At 36.5% G+C, this 26,274-nt stretch overlaps 1 protein-coding gene across 7 annotated transcripts; it reads left to right on the top strand.

The window, feature by feature from the left end:
* On the top strand, nt 1-25,214 carry LOC113107339 (dematin). 7 transcript variants are annotated; one of them, XM_026269770.1, is made up of 17 exons: nt 1-170; nt 12,133-12,191; nt 15,389-15,436; nt 15,559-15,636; nt 15,843-15,971; nt 16,707-16,751; nt 17,816-17,960; nt 18,056-18,100; nt 18,192-18,341; nt 18,621-18,748; nt 19,805-19,910; nt 20,396-20,445; nt 20,517-20,586; nt 21,836-21,843; nt 22,489-22,554; nt 22,663-22,743; nt 22,825-25,214. In XM_026269770.1, the coding sequence occupies exons 3-17, from the start codon at nt 15,422-15,424 to the stop codon at nt 22,936-22,938; spliced, it is 1,230 nt and encodes a 409-aa protein (XP_026125555.1). In that variant the 5' UTR covers nt 1-170; nt 12,133-12,191; nt 15,389-15,421; the 3' UTR covers nt 22,939-25,214. The 7 variants fall into 7 exon arrangements, 5 of the variants coding, with proteins under 5 accessions (XP_026125555.1, XP_026125556.1, XP_026125557.1 ...); XM_026269771.1 differs by having other exon boundaries at nt 15,556-15,636; nt 18,204-18,341; XM_026269772.1 differs by having other exon boundaries at nt 15,556-15,636; nt 20,538-20,586.
* Nucleotides 25,215-26,274: the final 1,060 nt, after the last annotated feature.

Genomic DNA, 26,274 nt, shown 5'->3' with positions numbered 1-26,274 from the left:
GACAGATAAATATTTGTGGCTGCTATTTGGCAAACAGTCCGAGCGAATACAGGACACGCGCTGAGTTTGGTTTGCCCGCTCCTGGAGTCATATTTGTTTTTGAGGAATTAAGCGGGAGGATTATATCGCGGGTGGAGGCTGTGTATTTTGGGATCATATTTGCTGGATAGGTAAGTTTATATTTCACATACAGTATAGGCCTATCTGTTTGAATAAATTCAAGTGAAATGCTCCAGGATGCAACCGTAGCGAGTGCCTGTCTGTTACTCAAACATCTGTAATGTAGTATAGGTCAGACTACTTATTTAAGTCGAATGGTAATATTAAAGTCATCAAACCGAGGGCATGTTATGGAATAAGAAAATGTGAATCACAAATCGCCACAGGATTGATGTAGTCGGCTAGATCATGGCAGTGGATGAGGCTTTTACATAACACAAGGCGACAGAACCAGAGAACAGGTGCCTATGGCAAGCCATTTCAACACTTAAAGTATCCGTTTCATATGTGACTAGTATTTGCTTTTTACTAGTAAATAATAATAAAGTAACTAGAATCTAATTCAGTTTAAAAAAAAAATGATTTTCTGCTATTCATCCCTGTGTAGTGGCAAGTAACCATTCCATTTAAACTGGTGACAAATTGCACATATTTGCTGGTGCTTATTTAAATTTTATTCATGAGACACTAACTATACCAATGTTTACAAGTGTCTCTTTTATTAGCACTAGATACCCATCCTACTTAATAAATACTAGTCTGCCTGGCATCTGACGGCTTGGCAATAGGAATCAAATGTACGTGTTTAGACACAAGTCAGGTGTCCAGATATCAAATATGTATGTGATTCAAAACCACATTTAGCGGTGGTTTACAAGAATGCAAAAAAAAAAAAAAAATCGATCTTGTGCAGATTTTTGTATTTGCATGTCTGCAACAATAGCCAAACTGTGTCACATGTGAGTAAAAATTAGTATTTTCTGCACCAGCATAAATGCAGCCTATATGAGATAGAAGTATCTATTCCAAATATTAATAGTAACAATTTATATCTCACTATTTTTAAATATGTAATGACAAGTCAAAATCGCTGCTTATTAAAAAAAATAAAAAAAACTATTCTCTAGTAGTAACATTATATAGCAAAGCAATAAATGATAAAATGGACTGCCATAGATGTGTGACACTGATGGAATAAAAAAAAAAAAAAAAAAAAAAAATATATATATATATATATATATACATTTTATATATTCTCAACCATTTTGCATCCTGGTCTTTGAAAACAGTGAATATATTTGTATATGGTGTATTTCTTCAGTTGTGTAATTTTATATTACACAAAAATGTTGACACAAACGCTACAGGCTATATCTTATATTCTAAGTTGTAGCTTTGTTTTAAGTGTTTCACTTGAAATCTCAGAGGAATATACAGCGTGTTAATTACCGAGACCATCAGTCCCCTGATCATAAGAGATCTTAATTATCAGTAGCTGATATGCAATAACCTTTCTTTGTATGACAGGTTTCTGAATCCAATTAACTGGTGGCCATTAATACTAAAAACTACTCAAAGTCTGCCTGAGCTCATGAGCAGACATCTGCTTGAGCAATTCAATCAGTTATCTATTTATATGTAACTTTACACCAAACACACACATTTCATGCTGTCTGTTTAATCAGGGCCAGATTATCCACATACAGTACCTTTGAGAGGGTGAAGGTATGTGGCCGATATAATTGAGATCTGTGGATCAATTGACCACATGTAGCAGGCCGTCTGCTTGCTCAAAAGCAGCCATCTGCTGTGATGACTCAGCATCCAGCGTCTTACTGCTTATTAAAGACGTCTCTGAAACCCACTATCAATCACAGACAATAAGCCCTTCACGCACTATGAGGCTGATTCGGTAGGTGTTGAAAAACAGGCTCTTTTTATATAAAAATCGGTGATTGGAGTGCATATGCAACACAATTATACTCTGCAGGGACATGTTTTTGTCATCTCTGATTAAAGCAAGAACCACCGGTGCATGGCAACAGGTTGTCGTGACAGTAGGACCAACTTAATCCTCATCAACAATCATTATTCTTATGCATAAACATAACCTCCGTGATCTGGGATCAGGATGTTGCATGGACGTGTGTTTAGTGAAAACAGTGTTTGGATGAAGTCTGAGATTTGTTTGAAGAGCATGAGCCTGCCTGAGAAGTTCATTCGCCGGATGGATTCAATTACAGCCTTAGGACAGAATAAAGCAAAGATTTATGTTTGAGTCCTTTGTACTCACGCTTCAAGCTTCTTAACCGGAGAGGGATTACATAGGACCCTTCTATAGGATTTTTAATTAAAATGAGACCGACCCCTTGCAATCTGATAGACCCGTGCAGGGATGAATGGATATGAATAGGAGACGGGGAAACAAGGGTAAGTTGATGGATATGAGAAGGCGGCAAAATATCGCATAGTTGATTTTTCCATTTATATTAGTTTACAGTCACTTTTTTACAAGAATTGATTTGAGCTTGTATTGACTAAATCATTGGCTGCCTGATTCAGCTTTGATTGAGCGTTTGTAAGGAGTGTCTGACTTTGGCCTGGTGTAATGGCTGGAGATTGATCTCTGAAGAGGGGGAAGATGGTTCCTGCTTGTAGAAAGCAGAGGGATGGAAGATGTGATAAGAATGGAGCCTAAAGAGAGAGAACCCAGAATGCATGGAAAGAGTGTCTAGAAAAGTGAACCCTGCAATGTTTCAGAGGAAGAAAAACCAGACCCAAGCAAAAATGAGTTAAGTTAGAGTATTCCTTCAGCTCTAAAAACCTGTATGACCTGTATTACTGTGTGAAAACTATCATTTCACTCAAATTTAATGGATTCTGGTATTGTTTTTTTGGCCTCTGTCTACTCATTTTATGAGCAAAATCATATGTGATGACATGATAAACATTGAAAAATATTTTTCAGGTTTACCTTTTGATCATTTGCTCACTCTCATATCATTTCAAAACCTGTGCAACACCAAATGAAGATATTTTAAGTCAGTGGGGTCTAAACAATTTTGGAGCCGGCTAATTTTCATTGTATCAACACAAAGCAAAAGTCATTCCTCAAAACAGAAAAGAAGAAAGAAACTCATACACGTTTGGAATGACATGAGGGTGAGTAAATGATGACGGTATTTAAATTTTGGGGTGAGCTATACCTTTGAAGCACTCTACAGGTGATGGATTTGTTGTTGAGAATACAGGTGTTTTTTTTTTTTTGTTGAGAAAATACATAGGCCTGTGTCATACAGGTGAAAGGTCACAGGATAGCACTCGCCACAGATAGATTAAAGCTACACCTCTGTGCCTGTAAACATAACCTGCTCTGTTTAGAGGATGTGTTGACCAGTGGTGCAACAAGACTGTGATATTCAAATAAAAGCCAAACAAAAGGTCATGAGTTTTCTTATAAAATTAAGATCAAGGTAAACATACATGGCATTTGTTTGTTTCGTTCTATGAAACTGTCTTGAAGCATGTCTCCTGACTGTGTGTGTGTGTGTGTGTGTGTGTGAGCAGGTCACACTGTAGCCTCACTTATCTCTCACAGCAGCTTGCCGGTCATATGGTTTTGCTGAACTGAGATAAGTATGTTCCCTCTGAGATGAGACACAAGGATCTGTTTTGGGGGATGGACTGACTATGTCAGACAGCAAATAGAGACAAACATGTTATGAAAGCAGGATTTACTGCACAATTTCCAGAAAGTTATCATATACAGCTAGCTCCACTAGTGTAGCTAGCCTGATTTTGGGCTTTAAAAGATTCATTATTATTGTTTTGGTTTATAGTAATTCTTGTGATTGGTTGTTAAGTTGGAATTGTTGGGAAACTGTCTGAATTTTTAAATCAGTGACGCTTGATGTCAGAATCCAAAGAGTAACTGAAATAATGCTGGTTTTGCTAGTGCTAATTATTATTTTTATTATTTATTTATTAATGTAACCGAAATTTTGGAGCTTGCTGGTTCCAGACTGTCTGGTATTAGGTATGGAGATTTTTTAATTAATCTTTGTGCAATTAACATTGTTAAACCAGTAGGTGGCGAAAAGTTACTGTCTTTATGAATGAGTCATTGAATTAGTCACTCAACCAATTCAATCAAAAATCATTATTCCTCTACCTTGAAGCTTACATTTTACATAAATAAAAAGGGGCCGTTCACACAGAATGCATTTTTGTATTTCACTGTGCTTTTTCATTGTAAACATGTGCTAGTCAGACATTTTTTGACACTTTTCCTCATGTTTTTCCTCATGCACGACGCCTGTCCTTAACAGGCAATGCTACTTTTAAAAATGGCTTTTCTGCATTTTTTTCCTATTCCACATTCTGTGTAAATGGCCCTAAAGAAAGTAGCTGCACACGCAGGACTGAACACAGCATATATAAACCATCTTAACCACAGATATGCTCTTAAATAAGGCTCTTACCTTCAATGCAGTATTTATATCCTGGTATCCCGTGGTGCTGTTGGCCGGAGGACTGTAATGTGTTTCAGTGTTTTATGCCCCGTCCTGCTGCCAGTACAGCGTCCTAACACAATAAAGCCAAAATGGATGCTTCCATAAACATCCATCAGTGGGGCCATTAGCTTTCAAATCCACACTCATGTTTCAGTTTTGTCTCATACAAATTTGGCAGAAAAAACGCCCACATACCATCATTGCTAACAACACACTTGAAGCAGCTGTACTTGTAATGAATATAATATCTAAATAGGTTTTCACACATATACACAATAACAACACGCTCATGAACACATGAATTCAAACAGGCATCATCCAATAAATCTATGCAGAGTGCCGCCCATGTGCAACAGCACAATGGCTGGGCTCAAAACACTTAATCCCTCACATTATGTGTGTGTGTGTGTGTGTGTGTGTGTGTGTGTGTGCGCCAGAGAGAGATGGCGCTTCACAAAACCAGGCCCACACACATGGTCCAGCCTGCTGTCTGCAATAACATGAATTGTTATGAGGGCAATAACAAGAGCATTGCTTATTGTTGTATTCTTTTATCAAATGAAAAACATGCTTTATGAGTCTCTGCAAACATTTTATAACAACAAACTGTAAAAATTAGCGTAATAATTAGTTTGTGAAAGGGTGCATGAATTAAAAATTCTGCTTGATACCATTTTAATTATTTTATAGCCAATAATGTATAAATGATTGATATTAAAGTTCTGTACTGTTTTGTCAACATAAATTAAAAATACAACACTTACGCAAGTTAGTGTGTTAGTATTACAAATATTAATACTATTACATATTTAGTAGCTATTGAAATACTACTAGTAATGTGCAGGTCATTTAATGTAGTAAAGGTAATGTACAGTTACTTTCTTAGCGTATATAACGAATTATTGTACATTAATTTATGGTTAATATTAAAATTCTAGATTATTTTGTCTAAATAAATTCAAAATGAAATTCTAAAGCAGCACTGAATTCAAGCATCACAATATAATATTGTAATGGATTCTAAGAGTGTCAGATTTGCCAGTATTGCAGATTACATTAAAGATTACACGTTTAAATTTTAGTAATAATTAAAGAATTAGTGTTTATATAGATTGAATGAGCGGTCAATGATGCAAATGTAATGTAAAGTTAACCCAGAAAACCCTAGTTGCATGTAAAAGTGCTAAAAAACCCACTTAAAAACTGCATAGTAATGCCATGACAGCCACCAACAGCACTTTGACCCTTGTGGCATGTTTTCTACAGCAGCCACCATTCATCTTATCTTTAGGAAATGTGAAAATCTAGTTGTAAAGTTAGCAGAGCAATATGCTCCAAAGTTTCTCAGTGACAGTAATTATTACAGATGATCAGTGATGATATCCTATCAGTGACTGATTTGGAGCTTTGTCAGTAAAAATGTCAACTCCATCTCTGCCTCAACACAGACCTCTGCCTTTGCATGAGTGTTTTGTGCATCCAAGTGCATATACTGTACAAGTGTCTGATTTCCCTCGAGGATACTGACATGTCTGGACCCCTCTTTTGATTTCAATATTTAAGAGGTGTGTACTTTAATCCATATAGGGTATTTTCTTATTAATTTTCCCCTTTTGCACTTTATGTTTCAATGAGACCCATTGCCACTGATGTATTAAATCAAGCTCCTAGCCATGCATCCTGCATGTCCAAACATTTGTGCAAAAAAAAGAGTAATTCTACACAGCACATTGAATTCAGGCATGGTACTGTAATAGGATGCTACCTTTGGAGTAAGTCACTACCTGAAATTTCATCCCTAGATATTAGACAGTCAACTGTAAATGGTATTTTTGGAAAGTGGAGCATTTAGAAAAAGCAGCAACAAAGCAGAAGACCAGGTAAAGTCACAGAATAGGGTTACTAAGTGCTGAGGCACATATTTAAAGCTCTGCTGATTTTTTAGCTGAAGACTGGTATTAATGTCAGCAAAAACTGTGTGGCAGGAGCTTTGTGGAATGGGATCCAAGCCTCCAGACTAACATTTGAGAGCAGTCACACAGCTCCACTTAGTTCTGCAGATGGTGACGCAGGGAGCAGATTTGGTAGGGCTGGTGGTGGTTTGGGGGGTATTAGAAATAAAGAGAATTTAATCATAAATTACAATTGTTTTGCATTAATAAGTGCAGTAACTAATAATATTACACATTTATTTTTTGTTAGTACACATTTAAAAGTAAATCACTAAGCTTGAGTTGGGAAACATACAAAACTTATGTGTTCCCCTTTGCTACGTGTAAAAACTGTGTTTGTTTATGCAAAATATAGTTTGGTCATCCAATTAAAAATACCATTTAAATGGGGTATTTTTAGAGCTTGGAAGTGCTGGGAATAGTTGTGTGAAAAGCTTTAAAGACACTGAACTGAATCATTGAAGTGGATCATCATTGAATTTCTCTCTCCAAAGGTTGTACAAACTGAAATCAATAATGTAATATCATTCAACTAGGCCTATTTTTGCCACAACACTATAGTTATAGTTAGCCTTGCTATTTCTGGATTCTTACATCGGTGAAGTTTTCCTGTTTATAACAGAGAATTCTGTGTAGAATGCATCTCATTAAATCACAAAGCAAGCTTAGGTTGACCAGGTTGTTTGCACTGCACTGTGCTCAGTTATTTGTCTGAGCTGATAAACGGAGCACACTGCACAGTTCAAATGAGTAGCACTTTCATAATGCATATGTTTCGTTTGCTTTGGGTTTTTTTCATATGCAGCACTTATGAGTTGAGCAATGCAATGCCGTGGTCACACATGTGCAACCGCTCGCAAAATGTACTCGCACTGTTTTGCCTTGGTAAACTTTATACACTTTGACACCTTTTACAACAGTGTTTTAGCAACATCTGTGAAACCATTGTGTTTGAGTCATTTTACTAAATGCAATTTGTCCTCCGGCTGAGTTCAGTTTGACTTTGAATCTGTGTCTCACCAGAGCACAGATTCAGTTACATCAGCAGAAAGGTCATTTCTGAGCTGGAAAAAGTTACGTTTATATATTTTTAATATAATATCATTTTATGAAAGCAAACATCCCATTCCTACTCTTTCCCCATGTTTTCTTGTCCTATCTCGCCTCAATATGAATTGGCAAAAAGGCCAGTAAGAGCATGCATCTCTGTGTAGAGAGTGACTAGATTGTGCTCGTTTCTGATGTGTGGACTGCGAAGTCGCGTTTGCCATAGCAACGGATCCGATGTTACATAATGCAGTAGGAATAGGAAGAAGGCGAGAGGCCTGGCTGGCTTAATGTGGGAGATGCAGAGGGATATTTTTAGGATTCTCGTGTTCTTCCTCCTCTATTGCACTGCAAGTGATGCAAGCAGGACGCAGATGAGGACGGTACAGGGCACACACTGAGCTGCGTGTGTTTGTACAGTATCATCCGTTTTTGAGTGACTGTTGACATTGCTGTCGTAAATATGACACCATATGAACACAAAGATAAGCACATCTTGCCTATGATTCATCTCTGCAATGACTCTGCATTGCCTTATATTCGTACAGTGAAGCACCAGTACATCATATTACATAGGGAAGCAGGTTATATTAGTTCCATATCACTTTTTAGCCGATTTGTAAAGCTTCATGCTTTTGGAGGGTTTTTCCTCCATGAGTCAAATCAGCTGAGCTACATTGGTCTTGGAAAGCATCTCTCATCCGTCTTAGAGGTTGTCTGCTGTTTTGTCTCCAGAGACCAGACTTGGTTTTCCACTAGATAGGAGAGCACAGGGACCGTCTAGCTATAAATAATCTGGGAGAATAGCTGCTCTTTGAACGAAAGCTGTGATAGGCCTGCCCTGTTCATCCATCTGTGCTGGAGAACACAGAGGTTTTACAGAGATGTGAGATGTCAGACTGTGTTAGCTAAAATACAAAAGCACCACGCTAGGGTTTCTTACATAAGTCTTCTTTAAAGGTGAGTGTGATGACTAAGTTGTTCCCTGATAGAACTGCAGCATCACTGAGATTGTGCTGTAATGGAAACTCCCGACTTGTTCGAATTCTCCTCACCTCTTCTTTCCAGTGTGGCTTCATGGGAAAAATTGTATGTAATGTGGCTGAATCTGCCTGATTAGGATACACCAGTAATTTTGAGGGTCAGCAAAAGTAGAAACAGTTCCTTAAAAGTATAATTCACCATTAAAATGTAAGATTCGTGATTATTTTTGCCCACTACTGATATCTTGATTTTTTTTCCAATGAATATTTGTTCACTTTGGAAACATGAACTCCTCTTTAAGCTATGTTTAAATGAAAAAAATAAATAGAAAAGCCTGCAAAACTGCCATAAAACAAAAAGTCTGGAGATAAATATATATTTTAAGACATTCCCATTCTAGTGCAAGGCCAAAGTTCATGATGCGTGAATAATTGAGTGATTTTTACATTTTGTGTGAATTCAGAAGGATCAATAACTCACAGACACTGCCTGAAGACAAGCACTTTAGAGAGCAGAGCACCATCATTCTCCATTCTGCCAAAGATTATCATGTTTGCTTCGAATCTTATTTATGGAGTACTTAAATAAAAGGCTTTATATTGTTTGTTTTGAATTTAAAATAGCCTACTCCGAAATTAAAATGTACTCAGCCTCAGGTCATCCAAGATGTTTGTTTTTTCATGGGAGCAGATTTGGAGAAATTTAGCATTATATTAGATTCTCAGCTGTGGATCCTCTGCAGTGAATGGGTGCCGTCAGAATGAAACATTTAAAACATTTATAAAGCTGCATGTTTGACTTTGAAATAAATCATAATCCATCATTAAGATGTTTTGATATTGAAACTGTTGGTTCCATCTTAATAAAATTGGTTTCTTCAGTGAAAAGTCATGTCTTCTTCTAGAGAGATATGCACAGATCAAGTTTAAAAAAAAGTTTCACTGTTTAAAAGCCAAAACTGTCCATAACAGTCCTGAACAAATATGTTGGTGGATCTTGATGTTAGAGGACAACAGAGAATGGACTTTTTAACTTGAGGAAGCATTGTTGTGGGTTTTGGACTGGTGTTTTGTCTGATGGATTTGTTACTTCACAAGACATTAATGTTGTGAGTAGGGATGTCAACGATTAATCGATGATCGATTAATTGTCGATATGAGATGCAATCGATTAAGGCTATCGATGGTCGGTTAACCGATTCAATGTTGGGCTGCGTGTGGCTCATGCGCACTCAACACGTGCGAGCGGCTGTGAGTGACGGTGACGATATATAAAAGCATCATCATTCATTCACAATGTACAAATTAAGCTTTTAATGTGATTTAAACTTTAAAGTACATTAAAATAGAAACAACATAAAAGTTCTTCAACATTAAATGCAATAGAAATGTAGTTACTAATCATTTCATCAGATAACTGTTTTATATCGTGCGCTTTGCAGGGCTGCGGGACACAGTGACAGGACAGTCTATTCATTCCTACAACTTGTTAATTCATTCCTACGAATTATTAATGTGGCAATTGTCCATGTTTCATTAATTTTGTTCCCTAAATAACCCATGATTTAAGTGAAATAAGGGAACAAATTAATAAATCGAACGAATTCTTAATTCATGAAATCTTTAATTTCCCTTCCCATGTTTACCACAGTAAGAGATGCGAAAACAGTTATTAAAAGCGAAAGATAATAAAATAAACCTGGGAAATTAGAGGGTTAGACTATGAAGATTTAGGAAAAGAAACAATGCCTAAATATACTGAATTTGTGGAAATTCGTGACCAACCGGCAAACCAGAACAAAGCCGCGTAAATGAAGACTATGGGGTCCAAAAGCATGGTCGCGATCTAACATTTTCCAGTTAACCTATTATTCCTCTAATAAACAAAGCTTTTATACCACACTTGTCATAATCAGATCTTATCATTTCTAAATAAATAATTTCTGGATTCAAAACAGCGATTAATAGGCGCTGTGACCGACACATTCCTGGAGCATTCACTGATGTCACTAAACGGTGACGCCGAGCATCGTTCACAAGTTTCTGCATGGACCTGACTAGGGCACAGGTTCTAAGCCCTGGGAAAAAATGGGATGCTTTAAGGAAAATTTATAGCCTACTAAGTAATAGGCCCAACATAAAAATAACAATTTGTTTTCATGTTTTTTTTTTTTTTTTTTAAATAGGCTATGCGAAATATATCCGACTTAAATAGGCTAATTAAGATTAACGGATTTAAAACAGAAGTGTGGGCGCTCCATAAGTTCACAAAAAAAAAAAAAAAAAGGATGACAACGCATTCTGTTTGTTTGCTTTATTTTACAAGAGCACAAATCTTCTGTTTTTATTGTGAGTGTGCACAAATGAAAGTAAACTCTTTTGCGGAAAATATATATATTTTTCTTCTGTCTCAGCTGTTTCGATCGCCCCGGAGCCTGCTGCACACGTATATTCTAGCGATTCAAACTTACATCGCAGTCTGTTCATTATCAAAATAAAATGTCAACTAAACATTAAAAGGTTACACTGGTCAGTTTAAATATACCGTAGTATACCGGTCCACTCTGCTGTTATGCCAAGGACGTTTTTGCTCATATGAAGAGGATCATCTTTTCCGTCTATATGCGAATGCGTTTTAAGTACAATCCTAGTTTACATTATAAATAATAGTTTAACATTCAAATACATTGCGAATATGGAAACATTTCGATTTGTGCCGAATGAGACATGAGCAATAACCTCCAAATAAATCTAGCCAAAGCCGCGCTCGCTCATCCTCGTGTGCACGCATGCACTGTCACGATCTAATGCGCTGTATGCCGGATTTTTAAAAATCTGACATTTTCTAGGACAGAATCCAGCAGGATCAAATTAATGTGAGCAACTGTGTTTTGGTGCAGCAGCGCCGATGTAGTTCACTTAATGTGCAGCGCAGTCACACGCGCTCCACATTTCGGATAATTTTATACAATAATGTCAGTTGAAAACATTGCAATTGTGCTTTAAAATACAACAACGAGCACCACAAAACCATTTAAAGATGCACGTTCAGCGTTCTCCGTGCGGGATTGGAAACTGTCAACAAAGTAAAATGACCTCAAAAGTATGGCGCGCTCTCTTCATTTTATCAAATGATCATAATCGCATCTATTCATTTTATAATCCTGCTACTAGCATTTTATTCAGACTAAAACCTCTTTAATTCAAGTGAGAAAGCGTTTTGTGTGTGTGTGTGGCTTTTGCACATCCTGTCATACCGCTGACTGCGTGCCTACAATAGACGCATTTTGCAGTATTATGGTTAACGATTAATCGATTAATTGATCGTTAATTTAAACGACGATCGATCATGGAAATAATCGAAATTTGACATCCCTAGTTGTGAGTATTACTTAAGGATAATTATGATGTTTTTATCAGCTGTTTGGACTCTCATTCTGACGGCACCCATTGGTGGGCATGTGATGTAATGCTACATTTCACACAATCTGGTCTATTGAAGAACTTTTTTTTTCAAGCAAATGTAAATTTCAGGATGAATAACTCGTTCAATGCTGAATTCAGTTCACTGAACCATTTTTGCTTGAGGTTGAACTGCCATGATGAGTAATGAAATCCTGTATCTGGGTGTTTCAGGACTGGTGTAGGGCGAGGAGCCCTGTAGATGTGTGTCATGAAGCTTCTCACCGCCTGAGGTAAGAGTTCACTCTTCTGTCCTTCTTATTCACTCTGTCATTCACATTCTCACCTATATTTTATTTGTATTGAAAGCACTGCTGGGTTACAATGCTGGGTTAAACACAACCCAGCGCTGGGCAAAACATGGACAAACCCAGCGATTGGGATGTTTTGACCCAGCGGTTGGGTTACTGCCCAGAAGGTTTGGTTAAACATTTAACCCAGCTGTTGGTTGAAAACCCCAGTAGCTCGGTCTGTCCATATTTTTCACAGTGCAGGGTTGTTTCGTAACCCAGCATTTTTTTGAGTGTATATGCAGTTATTTTTGCTTTAGATATATTTTCCATAAAAATCCAGAAAAAAACTTTTTTTTCTACTGGTCTATGAATTAAATGGATGAATAATGAGGGCAGAAAAAAAAATACTAAAAATAAAAATAATAAATAATTCATTTATTTATTTATTTTTGTGTAAATCTGCTTCTAGCCAATGAAATGTGTTCATTAAATCTAAATGTAAATGGATTAAAAGGACAGTTCACCCAAAAATGTAATTTCTGTGACTTACTTTCTTCTGTGTAGCAAAAAAAATATTAGATAGATATTAGACCCCATTAACTTTCAGTGTTTGTACAAAATTACACAAATCGTCTTTTTTTTCAGAGAAGAAATAAGGTTATGATGGTGAACAAATGGTTTTTGGGTGAACTACTGTACACCTGTAAAAAAAATTGTTTTTAATTTAAACTGATTATAAACAATGAAATAACGTTTATCTGTGTTATTTTATCTTTTTTTAAAGAGCCAGTAAGATGAAAATTCTAAGCTTCCTATCACTGTTTATAAGTCCTGTACAATAGGTTTAAATCCATCCAATGTTAAAAAACATGGTCATTTTGTCAAAATATAATTTTTAAATTACCTCAATTCTCAGAGATCCCCAAGTGGTTCGCGCGAAGCTGTTCAAAATATTCAGTTTCCTTAAACCCCACCTTTCGGTAGCATACTGTGTTCTGATTGGTCAACTAACATAGTCAGTTTGGATTGGTTGTTCCGTACACAACTTCACGGTAAACAATGCGTTAGCATCTTTTTGGGGTGAATTATGTCTTATTCCTCTCACCGCGAAAAAAAAAGGAAAATAAAAAACTTGAAGAGTCTCGCTGTTTGTAAATGAAGATCAGCGCAGACAGGCTGCAGACAGCACACATACTGATAAGACGCTCGGGAGAAAACAAACACATAACTTCATAATCATACTTCGCGTTATGATTCGGAGATGCTTGTTGGTCTAAATAAAGTTGGTAATGAACCCTCTTTTAAGGCTGTACTCACTGAGATTAGAAAAGCAGTCATCAGTGAAATGTTGTGAACACAACAAGGATTTGTTGTACTGCTCTGTTATTGTGGTGAAAATGAATTTTAGCCATTTGCTCTTCTGATCTTCATTCTTTGGCAGTGAAAATAAAAAAAAATTGCCTTTACAATTAAAAACACACTGTCTCCTCGACATGATGCTATCACACCAACCAGAGCGTCTGTGTGTGTGTGTGTGGGGGGGGGGGGCGGGGGGGGGGGCAGGTCAGAGTTTTGTTTCTCCCAAGACGGTAGGCGGAGATTATTATGCAAAGTGCTCCTAGTGACGTACATAGAGATGGGCAAAAGATTTGAAATCTATAACGACTCGTTTCAGCGATTGAGTCGACTCCTTACTTTACTTACTTTAGCCAATAACTTTATAAATCATGCACTTTTAGGTATTATTATTTGCACATTGTTTACACTGATGGACAGCTACATCATACACTGTAATACAGGTAATTTTTGATTTCCCATCTGTGTGGCTCTTTAATGAACCAAAAATAATGTTTTTAGTATTGGGATGAATAAAAGCTGTAAATAAACTGTTATTGTAGTATTTTGTGCTTTTCTGCTAAACCTCAGTCCCAATAATATCCCTGATCTTGCTCATTTTAGAAGACTGTCAGGATTTGTACACTTGACATAGTTCCTTGATAAATGGGGGAAGAGAGTCACAGTCGTCTCATCTGTCACGCTATCCGTCTGTGCTGACTGCAGGGATGTAATGTGCTTTATCATCCCTCTCCATCTCCATCACATCCCTCCCCCATCCTTCTCTTTCTCCATCCATCCGTCTCTCTTTATCCGTATCTGCCCTCCCCCCTTCTCTGCCACCCAGGCCACTGTGTTCACATCCGAGTCTGGATCTCCTTCTCTTCTCACACCCTTCCCAAAGTAAACATGGTTTACTCTCTCATCGGACACGTCGCTATGTTTTACTTTTCATTTTGCCTCAGATTTATTTACTTCTATTGGTTTAATTTGGCAGTAAGAGTCCTGTTTAAGTGATTATGGAAACTGTATTTATATTTATATGATTGGTTAGTTTATGACATTCATTAATACTTTTTAGTGCTAATTAATAGTTTGATATCAGCCCTTCTTTGCTCAAGGAAATGGTGGTCTGCCTCAAATCATGTCTATTAAAGATATTCAGAAATGGGTTTGAGGCAGACAGTTGCAAGTAAATGACATGATCATTTGAGATGTATAAGAGATATAATTTGTGATATTCCTTTCCCATGAGTTTCTTTGACTATCTATTGATTGTTTCGTTTTTTCTTTGTCAAATCCTGAATAACCCTAACCTGAAACCTACCATACAACTGAGAACGCTCTCTGAGCTCCTAATTGAATACATCAGTAACAGAAATCCATTCAGACCTCTGTCCATCTTTAAAACCTCCACACAGACAGGGTCAAGGGGATTGTTTGTGGGTGTATGTATGTGCACATGTGTGTTTGTATAACGCACAAAAAATATCTGGTGCATATGGGACCATTAAGATCACTTTGAGCATTTTTATCTGTATTTCTGATACGAGCCCTCCAGTCACTTCCTTTATTTTTTGCAATGTTTTTATTGTACAAGCACGCTGTAGGGTTATTTTTCAAAGGAGTGGGAGATGTGTCCTTTTCAGCTGAACACAAAAACTCACACGATGCTAGAATGAAGCTTTTGTATGGAAGTCCATCAGAAAAGCCCAGAGAAACCCCATCATTGTGCTCATAGTCCACTGACTGCAGAGGTTTTAAGGTCCTCCTTACACTGCTAACTTCTCTGTACTGTGTGTGTATTAGTGAACTATACGATCTCCCAGCCATCTGACATTAAAGTTGCTTCTTTTTCACAGTGACCTCATAAAAGGAGCACTTTCTCATTCAAAATGATGATGCATAAGGTAATCAAAATCCTTTTTTTCATATCAGATTTCTTATTTGTTCATAAAATAAAACATAAAACACTGGCAGCCGGGTTGATGTGATGTTTGACCTTTGACCTGTGTGTGTTTGTGAACAGCAGTCGGCCCGTACCTCGCCGGGTAGTGTTTGTTCTCTGCGTGGAGGAGCTGTTCCTGGATCCCCGGCGGTCACTATAGTGGTGTGTACTGCAGCAGTGCCTGCTGGGATACGATCACCACATCAGATTAGACTTAACTAGGCCCACACACAGTGGACCTACATCTCGATTGTAATAGAGAATACAGTCGATCCAATTACATTCAAGGATTAGAACTAACTGTAATAATAACTGTGTCTCAAAACTGTAGCACAAATGTAATTCTTTCATATTTTGGATTAATACAGGCCAAAATGGACAATCAAGTGATTGGATATAAGGATCTAGCAGCTATACCTAAAGACAAGGCCATCCTGGATATAGAGAGGCCTGACCTGATGATGTACGAGCCCCACTTCAGCTATTCACCCATGGAGGTAATATATACTGCAGATTTGCTGTTTTAAAACGTAAGGGTCAGTAAGATTTATTTTAGAGAAAGGATGCATTAAATTAGTTCCGTTTTTTATTGATTAAGCAGCACAACTGTTTTCAGCATTGATAATAATCAGAAATGTTTCTTGAGCAGCAAATCAGCATATTAGAATGATTTCTGAAGTAATGATGTAATGATGCTGAAAATACATGGAATAAATTACATTTTAAAATACAATAAATTAGAAAACGTGTTTTTCCGTATCACTCAGTATTACTGTTTGTAGTTTATTTTGTTCAAAGTAGCCTTGGTAAGCATCATACACTGTCAAAAACACTACAACTTTGAGCTATAATGTGTAATGACTCTCTATTTTGGTCATCGTCTCATAGACTCGCAGCTGTTGATCTGACAGATTTTCATTCTGTAATACACTCTGTCTGTCAGCGTGTGTGTTGTGTTCACTGGTTAGTTTCCTGCTGGGTGTGATGTCTCGCCATCAGAGCGCCTGGACAGAGATCAGCACACACACACACACACACACACACACACACACGCGTCATGTTAGCTCGGCTCTCCCACTGAAATGTCCTTTGTTGTTTTCGCTGTAATGGAAGCTTTACGCTTCATTAAGTCTGTAAACCTGTCTGTGGAAATGTCTGGATATCTCACTTACTGCCAACAACTGACCTCCCTTCCCCTCTTTCTGTCTGTATCTCTCTTTGTCTGTCTCTAGAGGTCATTATCTCCTCGTTCAATCTCCCCTCCTCCATCTCCAGAGGTAAGTAAGGGTTTTTTCCAGTCAGATTACAGGACCAGAAGTAAATGTTTGTTAAATGGAAAGAAGGTAGTTAGCAAATAATATAACCATTTAGGTTACAAATTATGTATATTATATTATACTTTGTTGTTGGTAAGATTTTCTAATGTTGTTGAATAAAGTCTCTTATACACATGAGGCTGCGTTTATTTGAATAAAAAATACAGTAAACACTGTCATTTATTTAAAATAACTTTTCTATTTTAAAATATTTTAAAATGTCATTTATTTCTGCGATCAAAGCTGAATTTTTAGCAAGCATTACTTCAGTCTTCAGTGTCACATGATCCTTGTGATTATTTGCTGCTTAAGAAACATTTCTGGTTATTATCAATGTTGAAAACATTGAAGCTGCTTATTATTTTGTAGAAACCATAATACTTTTTTCAGGATTCTTCAATGAGCAGAAATTACAAAAGGCAGCCTTCATTTGAAACAGAAATCTAAAGTCGTTTGACTTTTGATCAGTTGAATGTGTCCTTGCTGAATAAAGAGTCTGATTAATATGCAAAAACTCTCTAACCACAGATGTGTGAATGGTTGTAAAAAATGTAAAACCTAAATAGTCAAAATAACTAAAATACAGTTGTGACAAATTCATTTTATTTTATTTTTTCTCTTTTTTTCCTGTCAATATGAGTTAATGAATATTATGAATAATAATTCCCAAATTAGACAAATGTTATGGAAAAACAGCTTTTAAAATAGTCAGGATATAATAAAAGTGATATTTGTAAATACTGTATATTTTTTAAATACTGTTTCATTTTCGCTGAGTAATGCACAAGGTTTTCTTAAATACATATAGCTCAATATATAAATTAAATAAACTATATGAAAGAAAGTTTGGGGTTCCCCTTTCTAAGCTCTAAAACGCTTTTGAACATCAGATCAGCTTTGAAGTCATAATCCCCAGAGGTCTTGCATCACACCAGGTTCAGGGACCAAACCATCTCTTTTATAATCTCCTGTAGAGTCTCTCTGCATGATTCTCAATCACACAGTCCTTCTACGTGTAATTCCAGAGCAGTCTATCAAAGGATGTCTATCAGAGGGATTGGTCAGAGCCCAAGTCATCAGGCAGCTCGTCTCCAGCGTCCACACAGCTGAGTAAAAGCATCACCGTCAGCACTAAAGTCCCACACCAGCAACAGCACTTCCACAGGCCAGGTTAGGTACTACAGCACCTCACAAACACAGCCAACACACCTCATTCAACATCAGACTCTTAAAACTAAACTAAACTACCTCACTTGTCCTCCTAGACAATGGAACCAACATATACAAGAAGCCACCAATATATAAACAAGGTATGAAACCTCAGCACTGCTCTTGAGTTTATATCGAATTCAGTGTAATTCTGGAGCATTCAGACGTGTCTGTGTATTTGAATGGATGTAGATGTCTCAGCAGCTGTTCCACACAGTAAACACATTGAGGATTTAATCATCGAGTCTTCAAAGTTTCCCGCCGCACAGCCTCCAGACCCCAACAAGCCCTCTAAGATAGAGACGGACTACTGGCCCTGCCCTCCCTCTCTAGCTGTTATCGGTAATACACTCATGAATATTCATGAGATGATACAGCATACTATAAGGTTTTTTATAATTCATTATGCATTCATTATAATGCCTTAAGAATACCCTTATAATGTATTATAAATACGGGCTTCATAGAAAGTGTTACCAAACTTCCCTCTGGGCAGTAATGCATTTAGCTAGATGCTAATGCTAGCAGCACAGTATCAAGGCCTAGTTTGTTGAAGTGGTAGGTGTTCATCGAATTGTTCTTTTACACTCTATACCTCACGGTCATGTGTCTGCATCACAGAGAAAGAGCGGAGGAAGAGTGTGGTGTCCAGGGTGGCTGAGGGAGAGGAGGGTGAGGAGGATGATAAGTATGATGACAGTGAAGACATGTGGAGACTTCGGCAAATGCAGAAACAAGAGCTCAACAAGGTGTTTGTCCCTAAAATGATCTTATCTGTAAACATACAGTGACGTGTCAAGCAGTTTCCTGAAGTTAAATTATTCTAAATCGCATTTTTATTATTATTTAAATAAATTAATCATTTTAATCTGCAAGACTGCATTAAAGGGTTAGTTCACCCAGATAGCAAAATTATGTAATTAATAACTTACCCTCATGTTGTTCCAAACCTGTAAAACCTCAGTTTTAGATATTTTAGATTTAGTCCGAGAGCTCTCAGTCCCTCCATTGAAGCTGTGTGTACGGTATAGTGTCCATGTCCAGAAAGGTAATAAAACATCATCAAAGTAGTCCATGTGACATCAGAGGGTCAGTTAGAATTTTTTGAAGCATCGAAAATACATTTTGGTACAAAAATAGCAAAAACAACGACTATATTCAGCATTGTCTTCTCTTCCGTGTCTGTTGTGAGAGAGAGTTCAAATCAAAGCAGTCTGGATATCCGGTTCGCGAACGAATCATTCAGTTCACCAAATCGAACTGAATCGTTTTAAACGGTTCGCATCTCTAATACGCATTAATCCACAAATGACTTAAGCTGTTAACTTTTTTAATGTGGTTGACACTCCCTCTTGAGTTCAAACAAACCAATATCCCGGAGTAATTAATTTACTCAATCAGTACACTGTCTGAACTGCTGTGAAGAGAGAACTGAAGATGAACATCGAGTCGAGCCAAATAACGAACAATAGACTGACTCGTTCACGAGTGAAGAACCGGTTGCATCGGTGTTCGGATCACCAGTAGTTCTTTCAGACAGTTCGATTCAATAAACCATTGAAGAAAACGGTTCACCGATTCTTTTGCGCTCAACATAATGGTGTCGTTGGCGATGATTGCAAAGCCTTCGGTTTACCCACGCTCATAACACTAGCAGAGAATCAGTTCAGAATCAATCACCAAAAGAATCAGGATTCTTGCATTCCTTGTCGAAACAGGGAGCCAAGCTGATCAATTCAGTCTCTCAGTCTGGGTATAATGTTTCAGTGTCCACCTCACCTCTCATTTTCTCTCTCTCTTCACAGATTCAATCCAATCTAGGAAAATTGATACTGAAGGAGGAGATCGAAAGCTCAGCCCCCGTGCGAAGGAAAACGCGGTCTCTGCCCGACAGGACACACATGCAACTGGGTACATTTCAATGTGTTTGTGTGCTTGTCACTGTGTGGACGTGATTTCTCATGAGGAATCACAGAACAGAAAGATCCTCAGAGATAAGAAGCATTACTGACAGCAGCTGTTGTGTACTGGACGTCTGAGTCAGTCTTTCCAACTGCGATCAGAGCTAATGCACCTCGGACTAATAATCTGAATCAAATGAGAGTTTATAGGTCTCTAAGGGAAAGGTCAGAGTCTAGAGAACTCAGTTTGAACCGTTTTGATTATTGCATTATACTTTGTATTGTTGTGTGGCACTGAAAATGGATGTGATTGTGTAAATCACAAAAGCCAGTTGACCTTGTACTTACACTGGCCTCTTCTGGTTGAAGAGATGCACTGCTTACACACGACACAAATCCCTAATAGAAAGCCTGTTGGGTTCAGCATCATTGCTTGATTATTTGAATGCTATTTGTGTCACTGCATTAACATGTGTCTTCTTTTCTTTTGCGTAGCCTCCAAATCGCCCTCATTTCCTTCCTACAGTAAGACTGGCCTGACTAGGGTGAGAAAATGAAATCTGTTTCGATATCTCAGCTTTGTGAGATCCATCTTTAATTACGCTGATTTAATTAGTCTGCTGTTTGTGTGTTACAGCTCCAGTCTGCAGAGTTCTCCTCTTCAAACAGTGATAAAGGGACTCAAAGTAATTTTGGATTATGATATTTCTATTCTGTTCTGTACAGTTTTTTGCATTTGACACACTTCAGTCAGAGTGGCAGTATTAAGAGTCATAATTGTATTCTATTCTATCCTAATAGTGGAGCAATTTTGTCAGGTTTATTTTTACTTCAATTAGAGCACCAGTATTAAGGCATAATACTATTTTATATATGTATATATATATATATATATATATATATATATATATATATATATATATAATTTTTTTTTTCAATTTGTTACACTTCAGTCAGGGTCATTATCAAGAGTCATAATTTTATTCCATTCTATTCTGTAAGAATACAGCCATGTTTGCCGTGTTTGTCTGAGATGTATTCAGAGTTTCAGTATTATAAGCACTCTTCTCTCTTCTCTTTATCTAATAGTAGAGTGATTTAATAAAGAGTCATGTCATATTTATTTACACTTCAAACAGAGTCCCAGTTTTAAGAGTCATAATCTGTTGTGTACTATTCTATTCAAATTAGTAATTAAGTGTACAAGTATTGTCATGATTTAATCCTATTCTGCTCTATCCTTTCTATTCTATTCTTTTCTAAATAGTAGATCAGTTTTATTTTATCAGAGCAAGTTCCAGTATTAAGAGCACTTATCGCTATTCTGTTCTATTCTGTTTTATTAATAATAGTAATTTTTGTCATATTTATTTACAGTGCAATCAGAGTGACAGTTTTAAGCATCATAATTCTATTCTATTCTAAACAGTAATGTAGAGTGCCCGTATTGTCATACTGTAATTCTATTCTGTTCTATTGTACTATTGTTATTGATCTAAACAGTAGGTCAGTTTTTGTCATGTTTATTCGAAATGTAATCAGAGTAAGTTACAGTATTACGAGCACTGATTTCTATTCGATTTGAATCATTTTTGTCTTTGTAACATTTGTAACACTTCAGAGTGCCAGTATTATAAGTCATTATTCTATTAGTACTGATTTTATATATATTTTATTATAAAGTATATCAGTCATTTAATAATAATAATTCTATTCTATTCTAAATAGCAGAGTATTTAGAATGTAGTATGTTTATTCACATTTTATTTAGAGTGTGGAGAGTCATTATTCTATTGTATTGTTTTTTGTTGTGTTCTTTTCTCACCTTTTTAAATGAATATAAATCAAATTGAATTAAATGTTTTATACCCCATGCTCATTGGATTATCAATTGTTTCTCTCTCTCTCTCTCTTTTTTTAATTTTTTTTTTAAAGATTTCCAGGTATGTACTAGTTTACATTAACATAAATGTTTTTAAAACGGATGAATAGATGGATTTATCAATTTTATTTAAAGCCAACTTTATTCAAACCCCCTTAAGTAACGAATACAATACAAGCCACTCGTATGTTGACAGTTTTAGTACCGTATTTTCCGGACTATAAGTCGCACTTTTTTTTCATAGTTTGGCTGGTCCTGCTACTTATAGTCAGGTGCGACTTATTTATCAAAATTAATTTGACATGAACCAAGAAAAATGAACTAATAGAAAACATTACCGTCTACAGCCGCAAGAGGGCGCTCTGTGCTGCTCATTACTCCTGTAGTCTACCACTGTGCAACATAGAGCGCCCTCTCGCGGCTGGAGATGGTAATGTTTTCTCTTGGTTCTAAATAAATGCAACTTATAGTCCAGTGTGACTTATATATGTTTTTTTCCTCATCATGAAGAATTTTTGGACTAATGCGACTTATACTCAGGTGCGACTTATAGTCCGAAAAATACAGTATTAGCTTTTCAGAAATAAACAAATAAGTCGAGCTCTGCAACCTTCAATCTCGTTAGTTTTACAACATTTACAATCAGATTTTTGGAATAACTGCACAAATCACAGTGGTGGTCTTATGGTGGTCTCCTCTCTTATAGAATGGAGAAGCCCAAAGCAGAAGAATAGACCGAGGGAATTCACTCCCTAGTATGCTGGAACAAAAGGTGATGTAACTAATTAAGATTATTGTGTTTAATTCTTGTATATTGTGTATATTGTTACTTAAAGTCCTGGTTCATTAATATTGTTATGAACATGTGTTTGTTTGGCAGATTTACCCGTATGAGATGCTCATTGTGACACACAGAGGCAGAAACAAACTCCCTCCTGGTGTAGACAGGACAAGACTGGAGGTAGACATCGCTTCTGCTCATTGTTTTACCTTGTTGCTCTCTTCTGCTGGGAAACCTTGACCACATGACCTCTCTCTCCAGAGGCACCTGTCACCTGAGGAATTCCAGAACGTCTTTGGAATGTCCAGTGAGGAATTCGACCGGCTCTCCTTTTGGAAGCGGAACGACCTGAAAAAGAAAGCCTCTCTCTTCTAGTAGTCAGAGAAACACGCTCTTATACAAACACTGTCACGCGTCTGCACTTCCGCTTGTGAAAACAGTACAGGCGATACAAGTTAAGGAAAGATGAGGAATGTGAAATGAGGAATGTGATTATGGAGCCAGCAAAAAAAAAAAAAAAAAATCAGTTATCCTTATCGTTTGATAAGCCCCATATCTGATTGCAGCTAACAATCATACCCGAGTCTCTCTTTTTCTAGTTGCAGCTACTATGTCAGGACTCTTCTGTGTGTGCTCAGTAAAGCTATAATGATATACACAGATACGAATCACACCAGTTATTTGAGCAGACCAAATCCCTGCAGAACATTTGAGATGGACCAGCAGGAATCTGTGCGTTTAAGTCACTGCCACACTTTTCAGCCTTCATGTGCTAAGCATGAATTAACAAACCTTCAGAATACGGGTCAGTGACTTTTTTTGACTGTCTCATTCGTCATTGACCCATATCTGTAAAAGCAGCTCAGTATTTGAATCAAGCAAATCAAATAATGCTGAAAGTTTGGAATTAAGTACAATTTATACTAGAGTCTCAAGACGCACATGTTGCACACCATTGTTCCTTACACCTTAACACCAATATCACCACTCAGATACCAGCGGTACAATATAGAGCAACATTGATGACTCTGAGGGAGAGTGTGTTGTCCCAAAGAGAGCTACTGTACATTAGTGAGAGTTTACTGAATATTGGATATGAGACGTATGAATCCTGCATGGCAAATGTATCCTGCTTTTCTTCAGTGATGATTGTGAGTGTGATCAGCACTTCTCCTAATACTCCTCCTCCGCAGGATGTTTCACTCGCTCCCTCTATCCTGTCGTCTTTTTCTCTCCCTCCTCCCCGTTTTGCTGCTATTGCCTTTACTGTTTTGGTTCTATCTATCCTCTTTTGTTCTTGACGGGTGGAAATGTTTTTTATGGTGTTCCTGTTTTATAGGATAAGGGTAGGTTAAGATATAAAGGGATTTCAGAGAGCATCTGAAGGTTGCTGTAAGTCTGAAGGATTGATATTGCAGTTAAACAGCGTTAAACAGCTTTTCAGTGCATGAATGTGAATTCATATTGCATTGGTCAAGACCCACAGGATGTTGAATGGGAATTAGAGGAAGATGAATTTACTGAACTGTAATTCAAAGAATAGACACATTCGCACAGCAGTGATATAACTGTAAAACTGTTTTATTTCATTCAATTCTATGTTTTAAAATTAAAAAAAAATTGAATTTGAAATGCATTCTTAATTCTGTTCCGAATGGCACACAACCCAGCAGTTCATATATGCTTCTTGCCCAAGTCGAAATTAAATATAAATTTCTATGCTTTTATTGCTCCAGTGACCAAATGAAGTGCTTGGATAGTGTGCATGCTTAGAGTTTGTACCTAATAAAACAACATTTTATAAGAACAAAACAATCACTAAAAAGCAGCACGTATATCAACTTGAGAATGTACAGTAGAAGTACAGATATATACATTCCACATTCATTTTTGTAGAAACACTGCTCAAAAGGAAATATGTGGCTATATGCATATTAACAAACCCATAGTATTATTTGTTGATTTAATGGCTGTTCTTTCAGAAGAACATTTTTTATGTGAACACAATCAGACACCTGATTTATACTTCTGCCGTTTGAAATCTTTTCTTGTGTGACTGAAGTGGCACAAGCTCATCACAATGATCACATGATCATCAAAATACACAAGATTCATCAAATTATGCTACTTATCGATCGTCTTTTTTTTTAGGTGGCAGCTTAAAGTGTTTTTCTGGTCTGAAAATATGTGTGGCTTCAGAAGTCAGGCCTTCTTTATGAAATCCATTTCGCTAGGAATATTTTGCAGTGAGGCACTCATTGCTTCGTCTTAAAGCACTTGATTTCACTCTTACACAGCTTAGAGAATGAATGTTTTCACAATAAGAAAATATGCTCTTTTAACCCACATGTACATGCATCTGACAATGTTCATGTGAAAAATGTCCCGAATATGAGCATATATACTCATTTTTCTCTGCTTCATAAATAGTGCTTTTCTTCTTTTCATTTTCTTTTATGTGAAAGTGTGATGAATGGGGGAAAAAAATAAAATGGATTTATTAAAGTGAGTGTATTGTTATGATTTTATTATTAATAGCAGTTGTGTTGTTGTTTCGATATGTTTCGATTTGTTAGTGGTTTTCTAATTTAACAGATTTTAAAGATTTGAATTAATATTTCACTTCAATAAAATGTATGATTTTAACAGCATTTTGTGTCTGCTTTTTACTGATTGAAAGTGTGATTAAGCCTTTAACATCTTAAATAAGATGAATTTAGTTATGCTGGGTCACTTTTGACAGTCATCTCAATATAGCTGTAGATTTGTTTGGATTTTTAAACTGAAGAAACTACTGAATGGGCCCTACGTCTGTTTCTATTCAGTGTAAAATGTATTTAATGTAAGCGTTTAATGCATGTAAAGATTTTAATTATTTTTTAGCCCCTAAAGATGTAATAGAGATGTAAAATTGAGAAACTAATTGGATTACATGTCACATTTTACAGAAAGTAATTAAGGTTTTTTTTTTTTTTTTTTTTTTTTACCTTTTGGCAACTGTAAATACCCTTTCACACCAAAGGTGAAATTAATAAGCCTGAGGCTGAAGGAATTGCCTCTGCATTTACTCTCAATTTCTCATGACGGGGACAGGAGTGACGTCAGTAAATAAATGGAAAAACAAAGTAACTTGGAATACTTGTTTGAAAAAGTAACTCAAATGTTCATGTAAATTTTATTCAATTTAATTTAAAGCATTACTTTATTATTTGAAAGCTACAATCATATTCAAGTTTCATATGACAATTAATGAGATTAACAAAACACTTTTGCTTAAACCAATGTGGATTCTGGTCAAATGATGAGGCAGAAATATATTGTTAGTAACATTTTGGAAGACTTTTATGATGAAGATGTGCAATTTATGTGGGGCATGAAAGAATAGTAATGTAACTAGTAGCTTAACAATTTTTTTTTTTGCCATGAAAGTAATAAGTAAATCAAATATAGCCCTATTACTTTTAAAAGGAGTGTTAATGCTATTACACTTTTTGGAGTACCTAGCCCAACACTGGTTATTTGTAATGCATTACCACCAACACTACTGAAATATAAATGTTCCTCAAACTAATATTTGTCCATCGCTGTGTCACCAGGGTCTGTGTCTTAGAGTAATAAGTGCAGTCAAACGATTAATCGCATCCAAAATAAAAGTTTTTGTTTACATAATATATGTGTGTGTGTACTGTGCATATTTATATAAATATATAC

This window comes from Carassius auratus, chromosome 8 (assembly GCF_003368295.1).
Source record: "Carassius auratus strain Wakin chromosome 8, ASM336829v1, whole genome shotgun sequence".
Taxonomy (NCBI): Eukaryota; Metazoa; Chordata; class Actinopteri; order Cypriniformes; family Cyprinidae; genus Carassius; species Carassius auratus.
The sequence above is the reverse complement of the archived record's forward strand: the minus strand, read 5'-3'. Positions and strand labels throughout refer to the sequence as shown.

Excerpts from the sequence above, each read along its gene's own strand:
- LOC113107339 (XM_026269769.1), top strand. Across the intron at positions 15,972-16,706 it reads TCAGCTATTCACCCATGGAG|AGGTCATTATCTCCTCGTTC; the intron begins GTAATATATACT and ends GTCTGTCTCTAG. Across the intron at positions 20,446-20,516 it reads GTAAGACTGGCCTGACTAGG|TCTGCTGTTTGTGTGTTACA; the intron begins GTGAGAAAATGA and ends TGATTTAATTAG.